The sequence below is a fragment of the Alosa pseudoharengus genome, unplaced genomic scaffold (genome assembly GCF_046254945.1).
Source record: "Alosa pseudoharengus isolate Yale_2024_CS ecotype anadromous, Long Island Sound unplaced genomic scaffold, YU_APseudo_1.1 YU_APseudo_1.1_scf_21, whole genome shotgun sequence".
NCBI lineage: Eukaryota > Metazoa > Chordata > Actinopteri > Clupeiformes > Clupeidae > Alosa > Alosa pseudoharengus.
Window position 1 is genome coordinate 20136058 of NW_027468674.1, and position 25419 is coordinate 20161476.

General features: G+C 42.1%; 1 protein-coding gene across 1 annotated transcript; it reads right to left on the reverse strand.

Moving 5' to 3' along the window:
• Nucleotides 1-11741: 11741 nt before the first annotated feature.
• On the reverse strand, nt 11742-24772 carry anxa11b (annexin A11b). Its single transcript, XM_076298106.1, has 15 exons — nt 24661-24772; nt 23144-23466; nt 22815-22846; nt 22073-22237; nt 21604-21691; nt 21238-21332; nt 18386-18499; nt 17961-18051; nt 17626-17705; nt 17312-17368; nt 17034-17127; nt 15551-15646; nt 15028-15086; nt 14228-14350; nt 11742-13832 (listed from the first exon to the last, which is right to left on the reverse strand). Exons 2-15 carry the CDS (start codon nt 23454-23456, stop codon nt 13773-13775), a joined length of 1467 nt encoding a protein of 488 aa, XP_076154221.1. The 5' UTR covers nt 23457-23466; nt 24661-24772; the 3' UTR covers nt 11742-13772.
• Nucleotides 24773-25419: the final 647 nt, after the last annotated feature.

Genomic DNA, 25419 nt, shown 5'->3' on the forward strand with positions numbered 1-25419 from the left:
TACCATCTCCCCACTTGCTTTTACAATGGCAATGGAGGTCATTATTAGGGCCTCAAAATGGGTAGCGGGCGGGGAGAAGTTGCAGGGAGGGCCACGCCTCCCCCCGATTCGGGCTTTCATGGACGACATGACAACCTTGACGACAACCGTTCCATGCACCAACAGGTTGCTGGGTAAGTTAAATAGTAATCTCCAATGGGCCAGAATGAAGGTGAAACCAAGTAAGTCTAGGAGTCTCTCAATTATTAAAGGGAAGGTAACAGATAAGAAGTTTGCTATAAATAAGGAGGTGATTCCCACAGTTCTGGAGAAACCAGTGAAGAGTCTGGGAAGGTGGTATGATGCAAGCCTTAGTGATAAATCACAGGTTGAAGACTTGAGACAGGTCACTAGGCAAGGTATTGCAAAAATTGACAAGTCGGGGCTGCCAGGTAAGCTCAAGCTGTGGTGTTTGCAGTTTGGTTTGTTGCCTCGGCTAATGTGGCCATTGACAGTTTATGAAGTTCCTCTGTCAAAGGTAGAGAGGTTGGAAAAAATGATCAACTCCTTTGTCAGAAAATGGCTCGGAGTCCCACGCTGCTTAAGCAGTGTAGCCTTGTATGGGAAGGGTATTGTAGAGTTGCCAATATCTAGTCTGACAGAGGAATTTAAGTGTGCTAAGGCTAGATTGGAATTGACTCTTACTCAGTCCAAGGACCCAGTGGTGAGGAAAGTTGCACCCACAGTTAATGCAGGGAGGAAGTGGAACCCAGAGCAGGCAGTTAAGCAAGCTCAATCAGCATTGAAGCATAGAGATATAATGGGCCATGTGCAGCACGGGCGGGGGGGGGGGGGCTAGGGGTGGGTGCAAGTAAACCCTTGTGGAGTAAGGCTTCTGCAGGAGAAAAGAGGAAAATGGTAGTGGAGGAAATGCATAGACAGGAGGAGGCTGTAAGATGTACTAAGGCAGTGTCGCAGGCAAAACAAGGGCAGTGGGTGAACTGGGAAGGGGTGGAAAAAAGACGGATTAAATGGAAGGATCTATGGGGCATGGAAGCTGGTAAGATCAGATTTATGTTAGGTGCTACATATGATGTGCTCCCATCTCCCAAGAATTTAAGTCAATGGTTTGGTGAGGATGATAAATGCATACTTTGCTCGTGTGTGGGCAGTCTCCACCATATCCTATCAGGATGCAAGGTAAGTCTCACCCAGGGGCGGTATACGTGGCGTCATAACCAGGTATTGAAATGTGTGGCAGCGGCAATAGAGGATAAAAGAAGAGAAGTCAATTCATTAGCAGCTAGTAAAGGGGTAAGGCAAATTAACTTTGTACGTCAGGGGGATAAACCTTGTTCCGCGAAGACCAGGTGTAAAACCGGCCAGTTGAAAAATGGGGCGGGCTGGGAAATGAAGGTTGATCTTGGCCAGCAGATGGCGGTACCTCCACATATAGTGAGTACTAAGCTACGTCCCGACGTAATTCTATGGTCGGATTCAGAGAAGATAGTTTACTTCATTGAACTCACTGTTCCTTGGGAAGACAGAGTGGAAGTGGCCAATGAGCTGAAGAGAGCTAAATATACTGAAATAGCAGAGGAGGCAGCTAAGCGAGGTTGGAGTGCACGATTAAGGCATATTGAAATCGGTGCACGTGGGTTTGTGGCCAGATCTGCTATTGGCTTGCTGTCTGAATTGGGCATTTGTGGTCGAAGTCTAAGGCAGGTGGTTAGTAACATGTCTTTAGCAGCAGAACGGGCAAGCGAATGGTTGTGGGTAAGGAGAAGTTACCCTTCCTGGGGCGCAAGCTAATGTAAGCTAACTGGCTCATTTGTTTTGGTTGTGGGTAAGGAGAAGTTACCCTTCCTGGGGCGCAAGCTAAGGTAAGCTAACTGGCTCATTTGTTTTGGTTGTGGGTAAGGAGAAGTTACCCTTCCTGGGGCGCAAGCTAAGGTAAGCTAACTGGCTCATTTGTTTTGTGTTTGTGATGGACTGTGCCTAGGTTGATGGTACTTGGCTAAGGTTCTTTATGGTTTATGGTTCAGTCCGCATCAACGGGACGGACCGACCTAGCCAACTTAGACCATGCCTAGGTTGGTTAAGGGTATTTGGATGCTTGTTGTGGTAATATGGGGCAGCATGGGGCGTAAGCTAACTGCTGGCTAATTTGTTTTGTGTTTGGGATGGGGCCTAAGCTAACGGGCTAAGCTAACTGGCTAATTTGTTTTGTGTTTGTGATGGGCTGTGCCTAGGGTGATGGTTGGTTGGCCAAGGTTTTTATGGTTATGGTTCAGTCCACATCAACGGGACGGACCAACCTAGCCAACCTTGACCATGCCTGGGCTGGTTAAGAGTATTTTGGGTATTGGATATTTCAATATGGTAATATGGTGTCAGCATGGAGGGGAGTGTCTCCAGGACGCTGGTTTCACTGTTAAGCCTTCATGAGGTGTCGTCGGCCTAACTTAACGAAACATCGGGGAATGAGGGTGCCCACTTGATAACCCCAATGACATGCCGCATACTATATAGGCTACTGCTGTTGGATAGGCCATTTGTATTGTGCTTGTGACCATTTGTTGGCGGATTTGTGGGTAGTGTGCTTTTTAAAGTTAAACTTGAGCAGGGGCTTCTGAATGTGTTTTTACCTTGGATTTTGGCACAAGGGATTTTAACATCTAATCCTGTGTATTAATGTAATTGTGCATACTGTCACATAGTCTCCGGTAGGCCTATGTGACTTTGCTTCAGAAATAACACAAGAAATGACACATATGAAGGTCTGTAGTATTACATGGTACTGAAATGATGCATGGGAGAGTACACCCTGTCCAGTTGTGTCAGCTTTCTGTTTGGTCTATAGTCATTCCCTCCACAAAGCTTCAAGAGAAGTTTTTTATAATCACCAGAGGTGGCATCCTAAAAGGAAAACAGATTTCACAACATTCATTTTATTTATTATTTTTATCTTTATACGTTTTCTATCTGTAAACACCTAAGAGCCAACCATTTCCCCCCTCAAATATCAGTACAGGAACGAATATTTTTATTGACCATATACTCTGATTTGTAAGGATTGCCGAAGAGCACTGTGATGTTTGTCCTCCCTCCTATAAAGGGAGAGGAGAGCAGTGGCTGCCAGACTGTCTACGGATCGTCCACCAACAGCAGCTATTGCACTTACAGAGATGGCATTGTAGAGGGACTTCCCAAACAGGCGCAGGTGCTCCTGTCGGATGTCCAGCATGTCCACCTCGGAGCGGGACACCATGATCCTGTTCCACCGGGAACACAACAAACCATTGCAATTAGCTGTGCTGAGTGGACAGTGATACTGTAGCAGGTTGAGTAGAGTGTGTTAAATGTAAAGTGAATAACATAGCAATAGCCATAATGCTGTATATAATATGAGTGTTAGTATGTTTACCTCTAATTATATGCCAGTTAAACTCATATAATGTGGTATGTGTAAATGAGTGGGAACTCCCCCTTATTTAATTAATGTCTGCATTATTCCCTGCTAGAGATCAGAGTCTTAATGTACATAATCCTAGTGAGGTTTCCTCTCCAGCCCGTCTAAGATTTGATGTGTAAAAATGTGAGCAATATTAACTATAAACTATATAAATATTTAGAACCTCACCAGAGACAGTATAGTTGGAAAAAGCAGGAAAAGACAACAATAATACAGTTCTTACTTACCGATATGGATCTGCGAAGCTCCTCGGCAAAATAAGCAGGGGCATTCTGGATGCACTGGAAGACCAACCAAAAACCCAAATTAGGATATCTCAACTATCCACCTTTCTCGCATGGATTAGGAAACATACACTGGACCGCCTCCACCTAATGCTGTCGACTACAGAGTGCAGTGGGGTGGCAGCTAAGGAGGTAGAGGAGTTGTTGGGCAACCAATAGGTTGCCGGTTCTTTATCATGGTAGTAATTGGAACAGTTATGTGTGTGTGTGCTTACCCACAGCAACCATGCCTTCCTGTGTGTGTGTGCTTACCCACAGCAACCATGCATTCCTTTAGATGCCCAGACAGAACAACAGAAGGGGTGGGAGGAAATGGGCAATACACACACTTAAGCTCCACCGGTGTGTGTGTGTGTGTATGTGTGTCGGTTTGTGTGTGTGTGTGTTTATGTGTGTGTGTGTGTGTGTGTGTGTGTGTGTGTGTGTGTGTGTATGCTTACCCACAGCAACCATGCCTTCCTGTGTGTGTGTGTTTACCCACACCAACCATGCCTTCCTTTAGATGCCCAGCTCATCCTGACCCTGTCGAGTGTCTTTGAGCAAGACACTGAACCCCAAACTGCTCCTGATGTACTTGGAGGAGTAGAAAAGTGCTGTATAAATGCAGTCCATTTACCAAAGTCTGGCTAAGTGAAGTGGTAAACCTCCCGAAAGAGCCTATGACTTTGTTTTCAGCAGGAGGAATGAAGCCATGGACCTCTTCTATTAAGCCAACAGCCTCCAACAAAAACAAACAGTTGGGTCAGCGACAGTGTGCACTATCAGTTTGTGTTTGTTGGTCTTTGCTGAATAGAGTTGTTCGAGTCTGACATGCTCTGAAGTTACCCGTTTCAATAACTGTCCCAAATACTACCATGCTAAAGACTGCAACCAACAGCTGCCTTGGGGTATGTTGGGCATTGTCTGGGCAGTGTGCAACCACCTTTAAGGCCAACGCTCACTGGCGCCGAAATTCACATCTATAGATTTGAAACTCTACAGCTCAAACAATTTCTAATCTTTGGCGTCGACGCGCGTTAGACGGTGCCAGTGGGTGTTTGTCTGAGTTGATTTAGCCAGGCTTGTTTCTAATCTAGGTTCTATTATATAATGTCCATGCAAGGCAAGGCATGGCAACTTTAAATATATATAGCACAGAAAGGCAATAGTACATATTGGCAATTCAATGTACTTTACAACTTCATAAAATAGAGAATAGCCAGCAATATACAGTATATATGAATCTATAAAGAAGGGAGGATGACTGCTTTGACGACAAAGGCAACACAACAAAGCAGCTTTCATTCAGTTGGAAATCCCAGAAGGGGTGGGAGGAAGTGGGCAATACACCACCTGAGCTCCACCGGTGTGTGTGGGTGTGTGTGCGTGTGTATAGTGTGTGTGTGTGTCTGTGTGTGTGTGTGTGTGAGTGTGTGTGTGTGTGTGTGTGTGTGTGTGTGTGCTTACCCACAGCAACCATGCCTTCCTTTAGATGCCCAGACATCTCACTACAGATGCTCTTCTCAATCGGTCGCCCACACATCTGTTCATACTCATGAAAGACTGCAGACAAATCATTCACATGTTAGAACATACTCACTATGACAGTAAATTGTTGTGTAAAAGCACATAAAACATTTGTTATGATAATAACATGCCCTAGATACACAAGCACAAAATATACTAGCGATAACCTAAGGAAGAAAGTATAACCATAGCTTCAGATGTAACTTCACTCTGAAATGTCCTGCATCATTTTTTTTGTATAAATATTAAAAATGATCCATCAATGGACAGCCACACATGTTTATAAGTTGAGTACACAGCATTTACCTGCTCTCAGGTGGGGCTTGCTGCGGGCACACAGGATGGCATTGAACTGGAACTCATCAGTTCCCAGTTTGCCCTCTCCAGCCACATGCAGCGTCTGACACAAAAGAAAACATGAGTCAAAATAAGTTAGACATTAATCATAAAAATGAAAACAGCAATGCTTGCTGTGTAATGCATTCAAAGATAATGACTAGCACAGAGCACAGATGTGGAATATTTACATATCTTCAACTTTATACATTCTTTAGTCATTTGTAAATTACCTGAGCATCCAGCTTAGCCTGGGAGAAGTCCACATTTTCTCTCTCATCACGGTTACCCTACAAATGAGAGAAAGGGAAACAATGAAAAAGATACATTTAAAAGTATGCCCGTCTATAGTGACTATTAGGTCTGGAGTGATGACTCGTGAATCTTGCAGTTCTGGGTCTGTATGTTCTTGGAGGGAGAAACAGGTGAGTTTACCTGAGAGAGGGAGATCAGGAGCCTGCGGAAATGTCCTGAGGTGTCACTGCTGATCGCGTCCTCCAGAGACTTGCCGTACTCTGGAGGAAAATAAGAAGAGGTCATTGCAAATGGAGAAAATGAGGTAACACTTTATTTGACAGTATCGCCATAAGAGTGACATGACACTCTCCTAACCCTAAACCTAACCCTAATCCTAACCCGAACTTGTTATGACAAAAACCCAATGTCACTTAATAACAGAAGCGTTATGTCATAAACATTTATGACTTGTTATGACACATTCATGACAGTGTCATGTCACTCTTATGTCGATACTGTCAAGTAAAGTGTAACCGAAAAGGACACGTTGATTTAATTATTCAAACTAAGACTGGACTGAAAAAAGCCTTCATGAGTAATCCACTGTTGTTTGCTTCTTCAACCTTTCACAAGCATATTATCAAATAGGACATCTGCACACAAATGCCGCTGGCTTATGACAAGGACCCACACAAATGTTTACCAACAAAAGAAATTATAAAAACATAACATCAGTCAGTAGAGTGGTGCTCTGACCTGCTTTAAAGACATGATTAAAATGTGGTTTTAAATCAAGCTGAAAATAGCCAATGATGTTCCTTCTCACCACCCTTTCTCCTAATTAAAACCCATCAACTACTTACCAAGGTGGAGCTGCCTTACACTCTTAAAACGAATGTTTAAGAAACAACACAAACTGTGGTGTCCCTATCTAGAGATAGAGATGTGTTAAAAACAACACAAGTTGTGAGATCGTTTTAGAGGATCTTTGGTAAACACTAGCGATGGTTACAGGATGAATGAGTACCTTAAAGGAACACGCCACCCAAAATCAGTAGTGATATATGTTCTTACCGTAACTTTCACGAGTTGAGTCGTACCTCTCCCGCGTCGGTAGGTGCACTCAAACGCGCTGTCGCGCGGCGCGAATGTGTTAGCATGTTGCTATGCTAGCGGGCTCTGCCGTGGCCGTAGAGAGAGGCACATAGCAGTATTCAAACACCTCCACGTTTTACCTACTTAAATACAGTTGCACGAGTAGTTGATGAAAAATGTTAGGGCACACAACATGAAACGTGACGATTTTCCAAGCAAATAAACATGAGAACTACAATGTGTGGCGCAATAGCACTTGGGAGTACTTCGACCTAGCGTGGTAATATTATTAACACCTAATTGTAGATCCTATCCACCACAGAGTTTAGAATCCATGCTGGATCGACCCTCAGCCTCTCCCTCCCCTCTGAGCGAGAGAGGCACACACACTAGAGATGTGCTGATGGGCTATTATTTCAACCATAACTGCATAGCAAAACTTATCATCCATCAGCCATCCATCAGCACTAAAGTTTGTTGACCAATTTTCAAAACTGCACCCGCCATCCGCTGGTTGTTTTAATGTAGGCTATATGGGTGATGCAGCGCTGACGTGAGGCTAGAAAGCCCTTGCCTGTTCTAGAAAGACTGATCTAATGCAGCAAATATATTAAAAGGCAAAAGTCGTACATTGGCTAGGCCTATCCCCAGAATATCAGCAGCAAACTCAGTCTCTGTCACGCAAAACAGTCTCCAAATAAAACGCACATCGGCCTGTTGCCTATTCTGCCAGCTTGTGACAATATATCGTCCAAACTGCTTGATTGCATTGCATTCTCCAAATTTTTAGCTACATTTTCATGTACCACATCAGCATTTTTGTTCAGTGAATCTTTTGTAAATTGCTTTACAATTACCGTCGGGCCCTTGTCAGCAGACTTCGGCTTGCCTCTTGCCATATTCACTCCTTGTCTTCCGATGTCATTTCTGAATCATCTACAGATGTTCACCTCCCTAAATAGAACCAACTTCAACCTGTGTTATATCCTAGATGAGACTGCCTGGGTTATTTTGCTTAGATATTAGCCTATATATAAAACACATAATTGTAGCCTACCATTCAGGGAATAGGCATTTAAAAGAGAGACAGAGAGTGATATGACTAAGAAATGACATCGGGCGATGGCAGTGCGAGATGTTCAGAACGTAAGAGCTAAAACTTCTACAAACTCACTAACATCCACAGCGGAAAAAGAAGGTAAGAAAAATAGTCGGAAAACTTAGATGTGTAAGGCAAGCAAGCAAGTTTGGCGGTTGTTACTAAAAATGTGAACATGCACGTTGCATTGTTGTGCGGTGGACTTTCAGAATGAATGGAGTCGGAGTTTCTTTAATATCGAGGCGTCATTTGTCCGATGGCCTGCTAGGCTATAAAATGAATTGCGATGTCTGTCTGAAAAAGACGCGCTCGTGCAGTCAAAATGAATGGGAGTCTTCAGAACAGGCTTGTCAGTCAACCTGACATAACAGTGTGTAAAGTAGCCTATAATGTGAATGACTTGTTATTTTATCAAGGATTTCTTTCTTTTTGCAAAAAATAAAGTAGCCTACAATAGGCATTAATTAGTAGGCCAGGAGCATGCTGAAATTATGTGGCAAATTGCGTTTTTTATTACAATGATAAAATTGTAAAAGGACGTGACCGAAGCTGAGGCAAAAGCCAGGCAATAGGCCTATAGGCCCGACGGTAATTGTAAAGCAATTTACAAAAGATTCACTGAACAAAAATGCTGATGTGGTACATGAAAATGTAGCTAAAAATGTGGAGAATGCAATGCAATCAAGCATTTTGGACGATATATTGTCACAAGCTGGCAGAATAGGCAACAGGCCGATGTGCGTTTTATTTGGAGACTGTTTTGCGCGACAGAGACTGAGTTTGCTGCTGATATTCTGGGGATAGGCCTAGCTAATGTACGACTTTTGCCTTTTAATATATTTGCTGCATTAGATCAGTCTTTCTAGAACAGGCAAGGGCTTTCTAGCCTCACGTCAGCAGCGCTGCATCACCCATATAGCCTACATTAAAACAACCAGCGGATGGCGGGTGCAGTTTTGAAAATTGGTCAACAAACTTTAGTGCTGATGGATGGCTGATGGATGATAAGTTTTGCTATGCAGTTATGGTTGAAATAATAGCCCATCAGCGCATCTCTAGTGTGTGTGCCTCTCTCGCTCAGAGGGGAGGGAGAGGCTGAGGGTCGATCCAGCATGGATTCTAAACTCTGTGGTGGATAGGATCTACAATTAGGTGTTAATAATATTACCACGCTAGGTCGAAGTACTCCCAAGTGCTATTGCGCCACACATTGTAGTTCTCATGTTTATTCGCTTGGAAAATCGTCACGTTTCATGTTGTGTGCCCTAACATTTTTCATCAACTACTCGTGCAACTGTATTTAAGTAGGTAAAACGTGGAGGTGTTTGAATACTGCTATGTGCCTCTCTCTACGGCCACGGCAGAGCCCGCTAGCATAGCAACATGCTAACACATTCGCGCCGCGTGACAGAGCGTTTGAGTGCACCTACCGACGCGGGAGAGGTACGACTCAACTCGTGAAAGTTACGGTAAGAACATATATCACTACTGATTTTGGGTGGCGTGTTCCTTTAATGGCTTCTCTCAGCTCAGCTGCATCAAACTTGGCTGGAGGCATCACCATGGCCAGCACCAGGCTCTCAAAGTTTCCACTGAGCTCAGACTTCAAGTCACGGATGAGGTCCTAGAAAAAAAAAAAAACAATAACACGATTCCTTGACATGATGACATTACGTTATACAGCACCTTGAGGCAGTGCTGATCAACCTCATAGGCGTGGTGTAACTCAATAGAAATTAATAGAATACAAATGAAAGTAAATGGAATTAGCATTCAGACAGCAACACAAAAGCATTAGAGCTTGACAAGAAATCCTTTCAAATGTATTATATCAACAATACAAAGACACTAACCAAATCCTTTCATGGCTTTTCTGAGAACCTCAACATCTCTCAGTGGATCTCCCCCGGGGAAGTCCTCAATAGAACCTTGGTATCCTTTCTGTTTGAGTAACATAATGCAGTTTTCTCAATGTTCAAAGTTCAGAGAATACCTATGGTCCATCAAAAATGTGTACATTTTAAGACACACATACATGGTCATGGTAATATGGAAATGTGGAACATAATTTGTCAGGGTTTTACAGATATCAGCTCTGATGGAACAGCTTTTTCTTTCTAAGGACTTTCAAGGAAATTGTCTCATAATAAAGAAACAGGTAAAACATAGCAGATGTCCAGAGACAATAATGAAAAGGTAACAGGAATAGGACAGATAATTAGCAGACAATAGGAATCAGGTGTGTGGCGAGCACAGTGACCACATGACCATGACCATCACCATCACCATCAACACGTAAACTGGGCAGCCAGCAGTCAGCCCCAGACCAGAGACATGATGTCATTAATAACGAAGCGGAGTCGATGATTGATGATGACATCTTACATTTATGGCAGGCGCAGCTGGGGTAGATGGCCCAGGTAGGGAACCACTTCCATAGTCTGGCATGGCGGGCGTAGGCAAGGGCGCAGCTGGGGCTCTTGGGTACCCTGGCATGGGCTGCTGTCCTGAGGTAGGGGCTCCCGGCTGAAAGGAAACACTGTGACTGACATCTAGCTTCCTTTCTGCTTTGTTTGTAGAATAATAAGCCTTTCATAGGAGTAAATAAGGGTAGGATGATGTCATGATATCTTACACTTATGGCGGGCACAGCTGGGGTGGATGGACCAGACGGGGCACCACCTCCATAGCCTGGCATGGAGGGATTGGGCACAGGTGCAGGCCCTCCTGGGTAGCCTGGCATAGGCTGCTGTCCTGGGGCAGGGGCTCCTGGGTATCCCTGGGGCATGGCTCCTCCTGGCTGAACGGAAACACTATGACTGACGGCTGGCAATTATTCAACATAAGCAGCTATGTTTTTTGTGTTATGTTTTGAAAGTTGATTTGAAAGCAGCACAGGAGCAAAATGGCCCTCTTTGGTATCAGGCTTTATGGCCTTCTTATCAATTATAATTAGGCCTGACTGTTTCTAGTAAGTCATGTATTCACAAACAGTTTGAAAAGTGACTTACACATCTGTATGAGTGGAAGCACAGACCACATGACATATGGGAGGTAGACTGCAAATTTCAGGTTGGGAGTGTAGATATTAAGCACTTACTGCATATCCAGGTGGACCACCCCAAGCACCTTACAGAAAAAAAAGGTCAAATGACCACTGAACTGTTGGTCGACCAGAATAAGAATAAAATCCTTTAAGATATTTGTTTTGACAGCTGAACAGCGGACAGTTGGTGCTCCTTCCCTGTGATTGGTCAACAGACCATCAGCATTCTTTAACAAATTGTTGCATCAATCAATTCATTTCAAATCAAAACGAATATCCAAAAGATTTTCTTCCCTCTCAGATCCCCATCCAGGTTTTACTGTCTCTGGTGGTTCCGTCTTGTTTTTAGTGTCCACTAAGATTTATTTTGCACAACTTACTTCCTTACAGGCAGGAGGTGGAACAGCTGGTCCAGTCAGAACCCCAAGTACTTTGAGAGCAAAGATTAACCTCTGTCTGTGAGTTTTTTGTACTATAAATCTTTGTTGGTGACTGACGACTTGTCCTGGCACTCTGGGATGTGTCAGCTTTGCCCAGTTTTGGACTGATTTCGACTTCCTGAGTGTATGTCAAGACTAACTGAAGCATTAACCTTTATACCTAGTAAGTATCAATTCTGTTTATGGGTCCAGCATCACATACCGGTACATCTGTGACAATATCTTACCATGAAATAAAGACAACTGACACTGGACAGTGTATATATTTTGAAAAGCACATCAGCCAATCAGAATTATGCAGTAGAAAAGAAACACTCATAGGCTACATAATCAGTGTATACTTTATGAAAGATATAGGCTACCTCTGACAATATACTTTTGACAATATTAAATTGGATTGCTTCAACTTGTAACGTACAATCTGATACAATTTAAGTACAAATGATATGTGCAAGAACATCAACACAATCCAGTGACTTATCTAATTGCATATGATGAATTATGGATAGTAGTTAGTAGACCATATCATACAAAGTGAAATGTGTAATACAGTCAAAAGGGAGAACAAAATGGCAATCCATTACATCATTCCTCCACTGCAAAATTCAACATTCCTAATCCATTTTTAATGGCCACAAATGTAGACCTTTTTAATGGTCTCTTTAGTTCACAAGTTTGGGTGATGTTAAAATAAGTTCACTGATTGTAATTATAGTTTGATGGTACAGAGATTTCTTGATTGACATTCAGCATGTCAGCTCATTTTATTGAAAGCTTCTCTGGAAGGGAAGTGGTACTTTCTAAAAGAAACAATTTCCAATGATTTAGCAAAGTGGTTGTTTGGTTAGAGGGGAAAGAGGCAGAACATTCATATTGACCATGACCTCACATTAGTAACATTAGTTCAGCAGTCTTTCAAAAACAACTAGAAAATACATGATCTTTTGTGATTAAATAATTGAGATAACATACGCTTGCACGCATTACATTGTCTGAAAACTTCACTTTTTTATTTGATTATCTCATATTGATTACTGGTACATGAGATCAAACTCTACCCAACATGCATTACGAGCGCATGCTAGTGGTTAATTGTCAAGTTAATGTTATAGAAGGCACTGCTAGTAACATGAGCATAGCTAGCATTAGTAGGAAAACAAGGCACAGGTTAGCACAGCATTAGAACACAGAACATGTATTTAATGAAGTACACAGCAAGTCAGCATGAAGGCGTGGTAGCAGGATATGACACGTATGCCCCCTATACTGGACATGAAAAAAAGACCTGATTTTCTAGGTCACAGGCAATGGAGATGAAAGTAATGTAAGTAATGGCAAACATACATGGCAGGCTGATATGTTATGAAATGTGTACATTTATTTTAGACACTGTAGGGCAATATAGTTTACTAAGTTGGGTGCACACACCTTGTTAAAAATACATTTCTGATATACTGTTGATATGACAACTATTCCTGCTCTATGCTCTAAAACAGATAGCTTTGGTCCTTGACTATGATGGGCTGAATCACATTTGATGCCACTGTAAAACCCAATGCAACCCTTCATGTTAACTGCATTCTAGGTTACATTATTACTTTCTATTGTAAATGAAATATTGAGGGGGTCAATACAAATGTCACTCAGCAAAGCTTATTCTACCGTTCTCAAACTTAGAAAATAAGTAGGATATAGTTTACATTTTGTGTGTAAAAGTGTCATTTTACCCAATGTTGTTTTTTCCTATGTTAACATGACATGACATTACATAACATGAAAATAACCTTCATATAAGAGCAGACATTAATCAGCACCATGACGAACATAAAGGACATTCAAGTGACAAGTAGTATCCAAGTATTGGAAATATGAAATTCAATGGAAAAATGAAAAAGGTACTACTTGAAAATATTTGGCTATTAGCTGCAGGGCAAAGTTAAATTCTAAAGTCTAGTATAAAATAATTTTGGGGGGGGGAAAAACGCTAGTTTGACACACCACAGGATCTGATAATTCTTCTATAAAAATTGAACAAAATATGTTAAACTTGTAAGTGTCTTACATTTGCTGGAAACCAATTGAAATAATTTAACATAAAAAATCAGAATAAAAATTAGTAAAAAATAAAAACATCTAAATGACCTGACATGTGCGTATGCATGTTAATGTTGGCTATTAAAAACACAAAACACATATATGTATACTAAAATTATGCTTGATTGATTACACTGATTGCCACGCAGTCCAGTTGTGTCAGCAGTGTCCTGTCAGTCCTTTAGTCACTTCCTCCACAAAGCTTCAGCAGAAGTTTCTTGTAGTCACCAGAGGTGTCACCCTAAAGGGAACAAAAACGACAGCATGAAAACGACAGCAAACGATAACAAATATGTTACGGTCATTTCACCGCTCCCATTTCAAATGATTGTATTTGGAAGAGTGCCTTGGACAATCCATCTTTAATCATGATTGTATTAGGGTCCAGGGTTTTCTAACCATAGAGAGAGATGACGACATTAAACAAATATGTTACTGACGTTTGACCACTCCAATTTCAAATGATTGTATTAGGGTCCACGGTTTTTTAACCGTAAAGAGAGATGTAACATTTCACAGAGAAACTACATTTTCAAAAATCATCAAGTGGACATTTTGTTTTTTCCTCTACAGTAGAGTGTGCTCTCCCTCATGAAAAGAGAGATAAGCAGAGAGCAGTGGATATATTTCACTCACAGAGATGGCATTGTAGAGGGACTTCCCATACTGGCGAAGGTACTCCTGTCGGATGTCCAGCATGTCCACCTCGGCACGGGACACCATGACCCGGATCAGAGTGCGGTCCTTTGTGCCTGCCCCCTGTCCCACCGGAAACACAACACAAACCTTTACATGTGAGTTTGGGTGTGCAGATATGCTCACACATACACTGTACACAACAGGCGTGGTGGTGTACTGATAGCATTGCTGCCTGACAATCTTATGGACCAGGTTTGATTCCCAAACCCGCTGTTACCACTCAGTGTCACTTGGGATAAAAGTGTTTGCTAAAGACCTTTACCTTAACAATATTAGTTGTATAGTATATAACTGACATTCAATACCGAAGAGAATAACAATGACATAATATCAACAATAGGAAATGGAGTGACACACTAATCTTGATTTTTATATTTTAGCACTCATATCAATCTTTCTGAAGTCATGAAATAAATATTCAATGTAAATATTTGAAGACAGTGAGTTATAAGGTCGGTAAGGTCATAAAATGCAAACACGTACAGTCCCTATCCCCAAGACAGTAGGATGCAGTGCACTAATTAGTCTTAGACGGATAAATTGACCTCCATAATAGTTATGTAAAATACAGAATGATCTCCATAAACAAACATTGATGATTCAGCTCAATGTGTCCACATGTCACCCGACTTCAACAGTTCATGCATGAGAACTTTGTGTGTTGACAGACGTTGCACTTGGCCTGCCATTTAAATTAGGGCCCATAGAATGACTTCCATAATAAGGCTCCTACTCACCGCCATGGCTTTGTGGAGTCTCTCAGCAAAATAACCAGGCGTGTTCTTGATGCACTTCACTGGAATGCAAACCAGAAGCAGACATTAGATTAGGATATCGACTCAGCACACTTTTCACTGTGTAGTTTATGAAACCTACACTGCACCCTCTCCACCTCATGTTGTGGATGTGGGAAGGTTGTGTTGTTGTTGTTGTTGTTAAGATTAAATTAAAGCTAGCTTAATGCTAACATTAATATATGATTAGCTTAATATATTTACTGTTGAAAAGATTATTCTTGCCATCTGCAATTAATAAAGCCAACATAGGAGAATGGTTTCAATAGTTTTGCATTACCCGTGTATTTGCCTTTTTAGCCTTTTTTTGAGTTTATTTATTTACCAGTAAATGTTAATGTGATCTAATCTAATCATATCTAAGATACTAGTATTTACAATGTAACAGGTCCCAAAGCAGACTGGAGCTGCTTTGATTGTGTGTGAGCGCGTGTGTGAGTGTGTGTGAGTGTGTGTATGCACTTACCCACAGCGACCATGCCATCCTCCAGATTCCCAGACATCTCTCTGCATATGCTCTTCTCAATCTCTCGCCCACACATCTGCTGGTACTCATGGAAGACTGCAGACACATCAGACATGTGTTAGAAGGTATACACTATTACATGCTGGTCTAAGACCACATAAAACACCCTGATGTTTTAACATGAACTGGCACAATCTCTTGGCATAGAACATGCCTCACAGATCCACAAATGCACAAGCATGAAATGTGCTAGCAACCAGCATTGAATGTGCATCCCCTTGTTTGTTTTTAGAACAAAAGACACAAGTTTCATTTCTTACATCCCTCTAAAATGTCCAGACCAGCATCAGGCGTTTGTGTAAACAATAACATTTTAACGTACCCGTCAGTCACGTGTCCTGTGAGCTGTTTGATCAACAGGAAAGTCTATGACGTTGCTTACAGATGTAGGCTTTGTGTATTTAAGAAATGATAAATTATAGATACATTTCCTAGGCTACTTCAGTTCACTGTGATTTAGATTAATGGCCTTGATAATCAATACCTACACAAAAGAATGGCTTTGGTAATGTAAGCTCATAAGTTCTAGTATTTCAGGGTGAGTGTGCTGTTACAACACACACCACAATGGGACACTGCCCAGGATCACAAACTGGACCGAAATCAGAGGGCAGTCAACAACGCTGGAGATTTCAAAGAGCTGTTTGTGGTTTTTGGTTGACCCATAGGACACATTTTCATAATATTCCTTTTTTCTTGAAGCATCTTGAGTTATTGTTTCTGTTCTTTTGTTGTTGTTGACTGTGTTTATCAGGGGAAGGGAACCCCGAGAACTGTCTATCTGCGGCGCCAAAAGCTTGTAAACTTGTTTATCTGCAAATGCCAAACAGGAAATGACTCCTTTAAATTCCCAGATTTTTTGGACACTACAGAGAGGCATGACTTTGACTGTGGTGTGTGTCTGCTTCACGTCTTCTAATGGCCCGGTAAACATGCTTGAGAGCTGAGCAAAGACCGCATTTGGTGATAGCGTAGCGGCTAAAGCCGGGTTCACATTGTATGCGGCATGCGCTGCACTCGCCGCTAGGTTGCTCTTGGTTGAGGTAATGTCCCAAAGATTTTTTGTTGTGCTTGCCGCCGGGCTCAGTGCAAAATACCTATGATGTTCAGCGTGCCGCGCGTAAAGTTCAACATGGTTTAACTTTGACCGCGGCACACGCAAAAGTGGCTAAACGGCAAAATGCCGTTTGCGCTGTGCTTTAGTCAGTGTAGTGGCAGGCCAGTTCTTGCGCACACAAGCCATTGACAATAATGGGTTTCATAGCGCAGCGCTGCCGCTTGCGCGTACAATGTAAACCCCCCTTAAGGAGCTGGGCTAGCATGCAGTAGCTTGCAGTAGGTTCAAGTTCCTCTGGGAAGAATGACCCGTTATAATTGTAGTCATGTCTTGCCTTGCAATAATTGTAGGTCGATAAGCATTTACCTGCTCTCAGGTGGGGCTTGCTGCGGGCACACAGGATGGCATTGAACTGGGACTCATCCGTTCCCACTTTGTTCTCTCCAGCCGAATACAGTTTCTGACACAAAAGAAAACATGTAAAAAATGAGTTAGACAATAACTATAAGTATTAAAACAGCCATGCTTGCTTGTATAATGCATACAAAAGGTGATGACTACCACAGGTCATGGATGTGGGATATTTACATAAATAACTTTTACATTTTTACATAAATAGATTTTTTGGTAATTTGGTAAATCACCTGGGCATCCTGCTTTGCCAGAGAGATGTCCACATTTTCTCTCTCATCACGGTTACCCTACAAATGTGAAAACAAAATAACAAAAAGGATATGATTAAATGTAGCTCTAATACAGAATACAAAGACATTGTACTGTATGTTAGTTCCTAGGAATTCTGTACAGAGTACTACCGAACATTATCAGTTCTTTAGATAGACATTTATACATTTAAAAGTATGCCCGTCTATAGTGAGTATTAGGTCTGGAGTGATGACTCGTGAATCTTGCAGTTCTGGGTCTGTATGTTCTTGGAGGGAGAAACAGGTGAGTTTACCTGAGAGAGGGAGATCAGGAGCCTGCGGAAATGTCCTGAGGTGTCACTGCTGATTGCGTCCTCCAGAGACTTGCCGTACTCTGGAAGAAAATAACAAACATTCATTCATCAATCGTAAACCAACAACAGGTCAAATTCTCTCATGATTCAAACTATTAACTTAAAAATCCACCATCAGCTGTCCTGTTATTTCTTTTTTCAACCTTTAAAGACCTACACAAAACAGCCTCAACTGTACACGGAAATGCAGCCGGCATACACAAATGAAGGGGACCCACCCAAATGTTTGAAGTCAGCGACATGCAGAAAATAAGTTAGTACACCTGTGCGCTCACCTGCTTTATAGATCTGGTTGATCTGTCGGATCTCTTCATTGTTGCGGGACGACAGGATCTCAATAAGACAAGCTTCATCAGTTCCAGCTCCCTGTCCAAAAGAAGAATATCTGTGGTCTCAGAACAACCTGGAAACAGGTTATGTTTCCTTTCTCTTAGCAACCCCCAGTGTAATTACATACACTCTTGCTTTATGCTTTGCCAACAAGGTTTAACACCCTGAGGTAACGTCAAACTTGTCATTAAAAAGTCAACAACTCCTTGGGTGTAGCTACCCTGGTAGTGTAATTTAAGATATAGCAGAGTTGACCTTTGCTCAATAAGATACTAGAATGAAATACAGGTCGGCTCTATGTAAATGCCAGAGAGATGGTTCTAGAAGATCTTTGGTAAACACTAGCGATGGCTACAGGATGAATGAGTACCTTGATGGCTTCCCTCAGCTCAGCTGCATCAAACTTGGCTGGGGGCATCACCATTGCCAGCACCAGGTTCTCAAAGTTTCCAGTGAGCTCAGATTTCAAGTCACGCAGGAGGTCCTTAGAAATAAAAGAAAGACAATAACAAGACTTGTTAATTGGGCACCTTGAGGCAGTGCTAAATGTTAATGTCACTGTGTGAATAAATGAAAATAGAGGAATGGAGGTGAATTAACACCTCCACTATAAATTTAGGGCCAGATGTACGTACATTCGCAAACGTAGCCAGTGCCATGGACAAACCGCAGATAACGAACACTGTCAGACCCAAGTTTACATCGTATTTATCAAACTTTCAATTCATAGTGTAATCTGCGCCTTTATCTGCCTTTCTCCGTCCCCTACCGCAATTAACGAATGCCCACAACTGAACGGCAGAGCCTACTGTACATACAAGCGCAGTTGAATGAAGTTAAACGTTTAGTGATCATGAAATAATACAATACATGATAAGATGTCAACAAGCAGGGAGATAATGAAGATCAGAAGTTCTACTCAAACTACTTGTGCACGTAGGCTATGGAAGATTGGTCAAATCTAGCAAGAAAGAAAGTTTAAGTGAATGAAGTGAAAGTGTAAGTAAGACATTCGAAAGGCCAACGAAAGTTAAGGTTGCTTTTGATATAGTACAAAGACACAAAACTGGTGCTCTAAATAGCGATTCTGTGGTCTTTGAAAGGTTCTCATATTGACGCATTGAACTGCAATTTGGATTAACACCTGCTTATACAAGGCAGAAGTTTTTAGGCGCAGAATAGACGTGCGCTCACATAATTAGGCACTCTTTACACTTCCCCTCCCATCTCTTACGCTAAACTCCCACTTTCCCCCGGATCCTCCCACGAATGCATATGCATAACACGGAAAAGCGCAGTTTGCCATTTTCAGCTCCCGCGAGAGGCAGTCGGCGCTTGGACCTCATTGCGGCCTGTTTGTACATACTTTGCAATGTTTTTACACGCACTTTGCGAAACAAATACGCCTGAAGTGGGCGCAAAAGCCCTAGTACATCTGGCCCTCAGTGTTTACAGACATGCATCGATGAGAGAACCAGTCCCCTGAGGCTATTTACAGTTTTTTCTGAATGCTTAAACCTTAACCGTGATTCTTATAGCACATTTATAGTTCTAAAACTATTAATACTTATAGCAAAACCACTCACTGAGTTTGCAAAACTAAAAGCACAAACGCTGCTTTGCACTCAGTTTGCAATTTTGTAACACACACTTTGCAAAACTTTGCCATACCCATACAATTCACTGCACAGCACTCTTTTTGCAGAACTGTAAACACAACTCATTGCTTTACACTCAATTTCCAAATGATCAACACACTAGCAAAACTATACACATATGGCTATTATTTACACTATTTTGCCAACTGTCTGGCACACTGTCACATGTGAAAACTGTTTTAGATAATTAGTACACTTTGGAATCAGCCTAAGCACTATACATAAGCAAATTGCAAATAATTCCATAAGGCTACGAGAAATACAGCAGTGCCTTCCAAAACATACACAATGTGAGCATCTCTGTATTATGTCTTTTGAAAGAAACAGTGAACATGTAAAACAACTGCGATATGACTATGTGCAGGTAAGCTATAGTATCTGGTACTGAATCTGGAAGTGCATACTGTAGTGCTGTGCATGGGGCCTGCAGTGCTGCATTTGTTTTGTCTTGTCCAGAGAGTGATAGAGCTAGAGGCAGATGCCATGGGTCCATGAGCTGCTTTTTGTGGATGAGGCAGGTTTTACAGTAACTTCACTAAAACAAGGAGACGTGGCAGGAACATTACTGGACACCGTGCCATAATCAAAGTCCCAGGACAACGTAACTATGTATGCAGCTATAAGTCAAAATGGTGTTGTTCACCATCATGCAACCCTAGGCCCATATAACACTGCACACATTACAGTATTACATTCCTGGACACCTGTCATAACCTCCTACATGACGTGCTCACTAATGTTCAGAGACCAGAGCAGACCAGATACGTCATCATATGGGACACTGTTAGTTTCCATAGGGCTGCTTTGGTCTGCAACTGGTTTACAGATCACCCCCTCTTCACTGTACTCAACCTCCCCCCATACTCTCCATTCTTAAATCCAATTGAAGAGTTCTTCTCTGCCTGGAGCTGGAAGGTCTATGACCGTCATTCCCATCAACGCATAGCCCTTTTACAGGCAATGGAGGAGGCATGTGGGGATATTGACCAGGCATCATGTCAGGCCTGGATACGGCATTCCAGAAGATATTTTCCCTGGTGCCTTGGACTAGAGGACATTGCATGTGATGTAAACTAAATTTTGTGGCCAGGCCCAGAGAGACGACACGATGTAGTGTGATTATTTTTTGTCTCAGTGAAATTACCATTTTGTGTTTCGACTTTGTTTTGCTGTGTGTAAATAAACACCAATACTTTATGTTTGGATCCCTGTATGTTTATAGAACTATGACAAAAATATGACCTCAAACTGACATAGCCTACCTTGTGCACAGAGAAAGCAAAAGCCAGATGTGTTTTAATACCATCAGTGTGTAGTTGCCGCATTGTGTGCTTATTAATGTGATGGCTTGTGTTAACTGTTTGATTATTTTTACGAAGGTGTGAAGAGTTAAGCAAGGTTTATTAGCTTTTGCAAAATAACTAAAATGTTGGCCGATTTGGTGAAAGGTTTTCTTATTTGTGTGTAGAGTTTTGCAAAAATTGCCAATAGTTACAAAAAATGTGCTTAAGCAATCAGAAAAAACTGTAATAGCTTCATCTGATAGCAAACTTTGCTGACTTACTTTCCCATAAGTGGTTTTGTAAGCTGCCAGCAATGGCGCCCGCTGCTTAATGGTACGACTTCCAAGAAGTTCAATGATGGCATTCTCATCAGTGCCTGAGGAGACAATATGAGCGGCGTCAAAAAAAAGCCTCAATAACAGTACATATTTACTTTCAACATAAACCTACTGTTCAAGGACTTTGTTATGTACAAGAATTGTTACATTTAAAAGTAAGATCTAGAGGTTGAAGCTTGAAACCTAATGGACCCGCATTTGACATGTTCATCTTCACATAAAAAATATCTTTCAGCAAAGACAGAGCATACATTTTAACCTTGGCAAGAATGTCCCCCAAAACACATCTCTAAACACTAAGCAACTGACCGAATCCTTTCATGGCTTTCCTGAGAACCTCAACATCTCTCAGTGGATCTGCCCCGGGGAAGTCCTTCATAGAGCCCCGGTATCCTTTCTGTTTTGTAAAGTAATGCAGTTTACAATATCTATGTAGAGTAAAGACGAACATTATGTTGTACATTTACATGTAGATATACATTTAAAGACACACATGGTAATGTGGCAATCTTGGTAATTTATGTTAGAAATAAAAACAGAGTTATGGTGGATTACTGTAGTTCAACATTTAGGACCAAATACTTGGTTTGAGGAAGTAGGTTTGGTCATATGGTTTAAGCGGTAGCAACATTTGCTGTTGTAAAGTCAGCACAAATGGAATAAATTCAGCACTTCCTTAAATCTGGTTTAGAATCTTCTAATCTGCCATACCACATCAAAACAAAATAATATTCCTTCAGAGGAGAAAATTAAGTAGAATGATGTCATGATATCTTACACTTATGGCGGGCACAGCTGGGGTGGAGGGACCAGACGGGGCACCACCTCCATAGCCTGGCATGGAGGGATTGGGCACAGGTGCAGGCCCTCCTGGGTAGCCTGGCATAGGCTGCTGTCCTGGGGCAGGGGCTCCTGGGTATCCCTGGGGCATGGCTCCTCCTGGCTGAACAGAAACACTATGACTGACAGCAAAGTTGATTTTTGCACAGAGGCAAAACAGCCACCTTAGTAATCAGCAGGGTTCAACAGGGTTCAACAGGGTAATGGCCCACTGGCCCGGGGGCAAGTAAAACTGCATGTCGGGCAAATTGGTTGGGCAGTCACTAGCCCACAGTTTTTTTTTTCGCCAGTTACCATTAAGAGAAAGCTAAGAGCTAAGCATGTTTCCACTAAAATAAAGAGGGATCTCATTACAATGTAATAAATGAACAGCTTTCTGTAAAAGTGACTTTTCTAGGTCAATAAATATATACAATGGATCAGTACAAATCTGATGGCCTGAATAGGGGAAAGATGTTATGTGTGACACTGGCAATTAGGCATTATTACGGTAAAGCTATCACAAACAGAGAAGTTGTGAGTTGAGCAACCACAAACAGACCGTTTGAAAAGTGCCACAGACAAGTAACTTGGGAGACAAATGGAAAATACCATGTTTGGACTATGAACTATGACTAATTCTCATATGTATTACTTGACCTTTCACTCAGACTCATTTGGTTAGGAATATAGATACTTACTGCTCCATATCCTGGCGCACCACCCCAACCACCTGATACAAAAAAACAAAAAACAAGTTTAGCTAGTGTCATGTTTTTACTAAACCATGTTAACGTTGGGTTTGTAACACACACACACACACACACACTTTTTGTTGGGCTTTCTGAATAACTTTACTGTTCTCTTATATTCTACGTGAACAGAGAAAAAAAACAGTTCTTGTGAAAGAGAGCCTCTTTTACCATTCATTATGTTATAATTTCAAAACATGCCTGCCCTAAGAGGACATCAACACATTTCCACAACCAGCTGGCAAACATCACATCAAAAAACCCAACTGAAGTCCTACCTGCGGCAGGAGGCATGGAGGGATAGCCACCCTGCTGGGGTGGATATCCACCAGCCTGGGGTGGGAAACCGCCTGCAGCGGGCGGATAACCCCCAGCCTGGGGAGGGTAGCCACCGGCCTGAGGTGGGTAGCCACCGGCCTGAGGAGGATAGCCCCCTGCTTGGGGTGGATAGGCACCGGGCTGGGGTGGGTAACCTCCAGCCTGAGGAGGATAGCCCCCTGCCTGGGGTGGGTAGGCACCGGGCTGTGGTGGGTATGCCCCTTGCTGTGGGGGGTAGCCGCCAGACTGAGGTGGGTATCCGGGGTAACTCATAGCAGGGGTCCTGTCAAAAAGAAGAGGGCTACAGTTACCAAGGACTCTGTCCACTGCCAAGGGACAAAAACTAGGCCTACAGGAGAGACGGACATCTGACATTGTTTAAAGCATGTTTCAATTACAATGCTTGAGGTTAAATATGCCAACTCTATGAGCATTTCATTGTCTTAGTCTGGATAAGATGTAATTGAAATATAACCTATTCTGTAGGACTTTTTAAAAAAGTGTGTTGACATTATAGAACAGGCCATTTAAGTTGCACCTTTTGGCAGTGCAACATGCCATTGTATTGTTAGCCATGCAACCCCTACCCAGAGCCCCCAATCCCCCATAGACAGTAAAATACCCCCTAACCTACAACCAGGAAAGACCATTCCCTGACAAAGGTCGTCTATGGAAACACACTCTCCGCCCACACATTCCACTAAATAAAAGTCGTCGTACAGACAAAACACCTTTCAGCAGGCAGAATTCAGCAGATTTCAGTCCACTGGACGTAACAATTGACAGTGTTTAAGCTAAATTCTTCCATGAGAGACGGATCGAAATAAACATCTTGCCTGTTGTGCTACAATGTTGGCAAAAAAGAAAGTTGGAGCGAATGACGCTCTGGCCTAGCTCACTGCTAATGCCCTTGTAGCCTACACAAATTTGTGTTTATGAATAAGCAAACTACCATTTCAGCTGGCTACGTGTGTTTGAACGATCTTACTTAGTGGTCTGACTAAATATAGCCTATGTTTTACAGGGCGTACGTGAGCTTAGACCTTATGAAGCATCCGATAACAATGTAAGATGATGGAAACGAACAGCAAAGCAAAGAACTCTGCGCGTAGTAGCGCACACCCTCTTACATAATAGCTAAGGGTGGAACAAGGAGAGGCGAAGTTGAATAAGATCAGTCATCGCAACAATAATTGAAAATACATAGGCTATCTATCACTTCATCCATTAGCTTAAGGCGCAATACATAAAGGAATCAGTTCCTGTAACATAAGGCATGTGTTCGTGTCACTCACTTAAGTTAATTAGCTCCACACGTCAATGCAATAAGAAATCGAGGAAGTGTTTGAATGTATCAAACATTCTAACATTTCAATGTAGCAAACATAGTCACGACACATACGGCTACGTAGTTACTTCAAACTATAATGTATCCTACACCATACTGCGAACCCTTTGTAGGAAATTAGATGCTTACTTGTTTGAAATACGTAGCCCACCTTCACTGTGGAGACAGGAGTCAGGAAGAGTAAGCTGCGCTGCGCTACAGTCAGTGATTGACTGTTGACGTGCGTGGGTGGGTCCTTTTATAATGGTCTACTCTCGACCATTACCATTACTCTCGACTACACCCTTCCCGAGAATCTACCTCAATCCTCATTTATCAGATGCACTACAATGGCTATGCATTCAGCGATTGTTGTTGTTAACTTGTCTTATGTTTGGCTATATAGCCAGACAGAGACTTGCAATGGTGGGTCATCCGTATTTGCTGACGCACTGCTAAGCCTTTAATGGACCCTCAAAAAAGAAATAGGCCTATAGCTACTAGCCATGTATGCATGTAAGGTTAGGCCTGTCATGCACAGTGTAGCCTATGTCGAAAACAGATCTATAATAATAATAGAACAAAAATAAAATATAGGTTACCTCAGGCTAATTATATTGTAATATGAAGAAAGCATAGGGCCTAAGTTAGGCTACAGTCTACATTGTGTGAAGTGCTGTGGGAAAAATGTGTCTCAATTAAAACAGTGACAAGATGTTCAGAATTAGCACGAGTCTAATGGAAAATCACAAGGTATCAAAAACACAGTGTAGCCTACATAATCACCACCAGATGGCAATCTTTAACTTGAAATAGTTACTTAAAAGTCACAACGTCTCACACGCATTCTACATGACCAGCAGGTGGCAACATTTCACTTTTAAGTTACTTCCATGGGCGGCCTGTGTG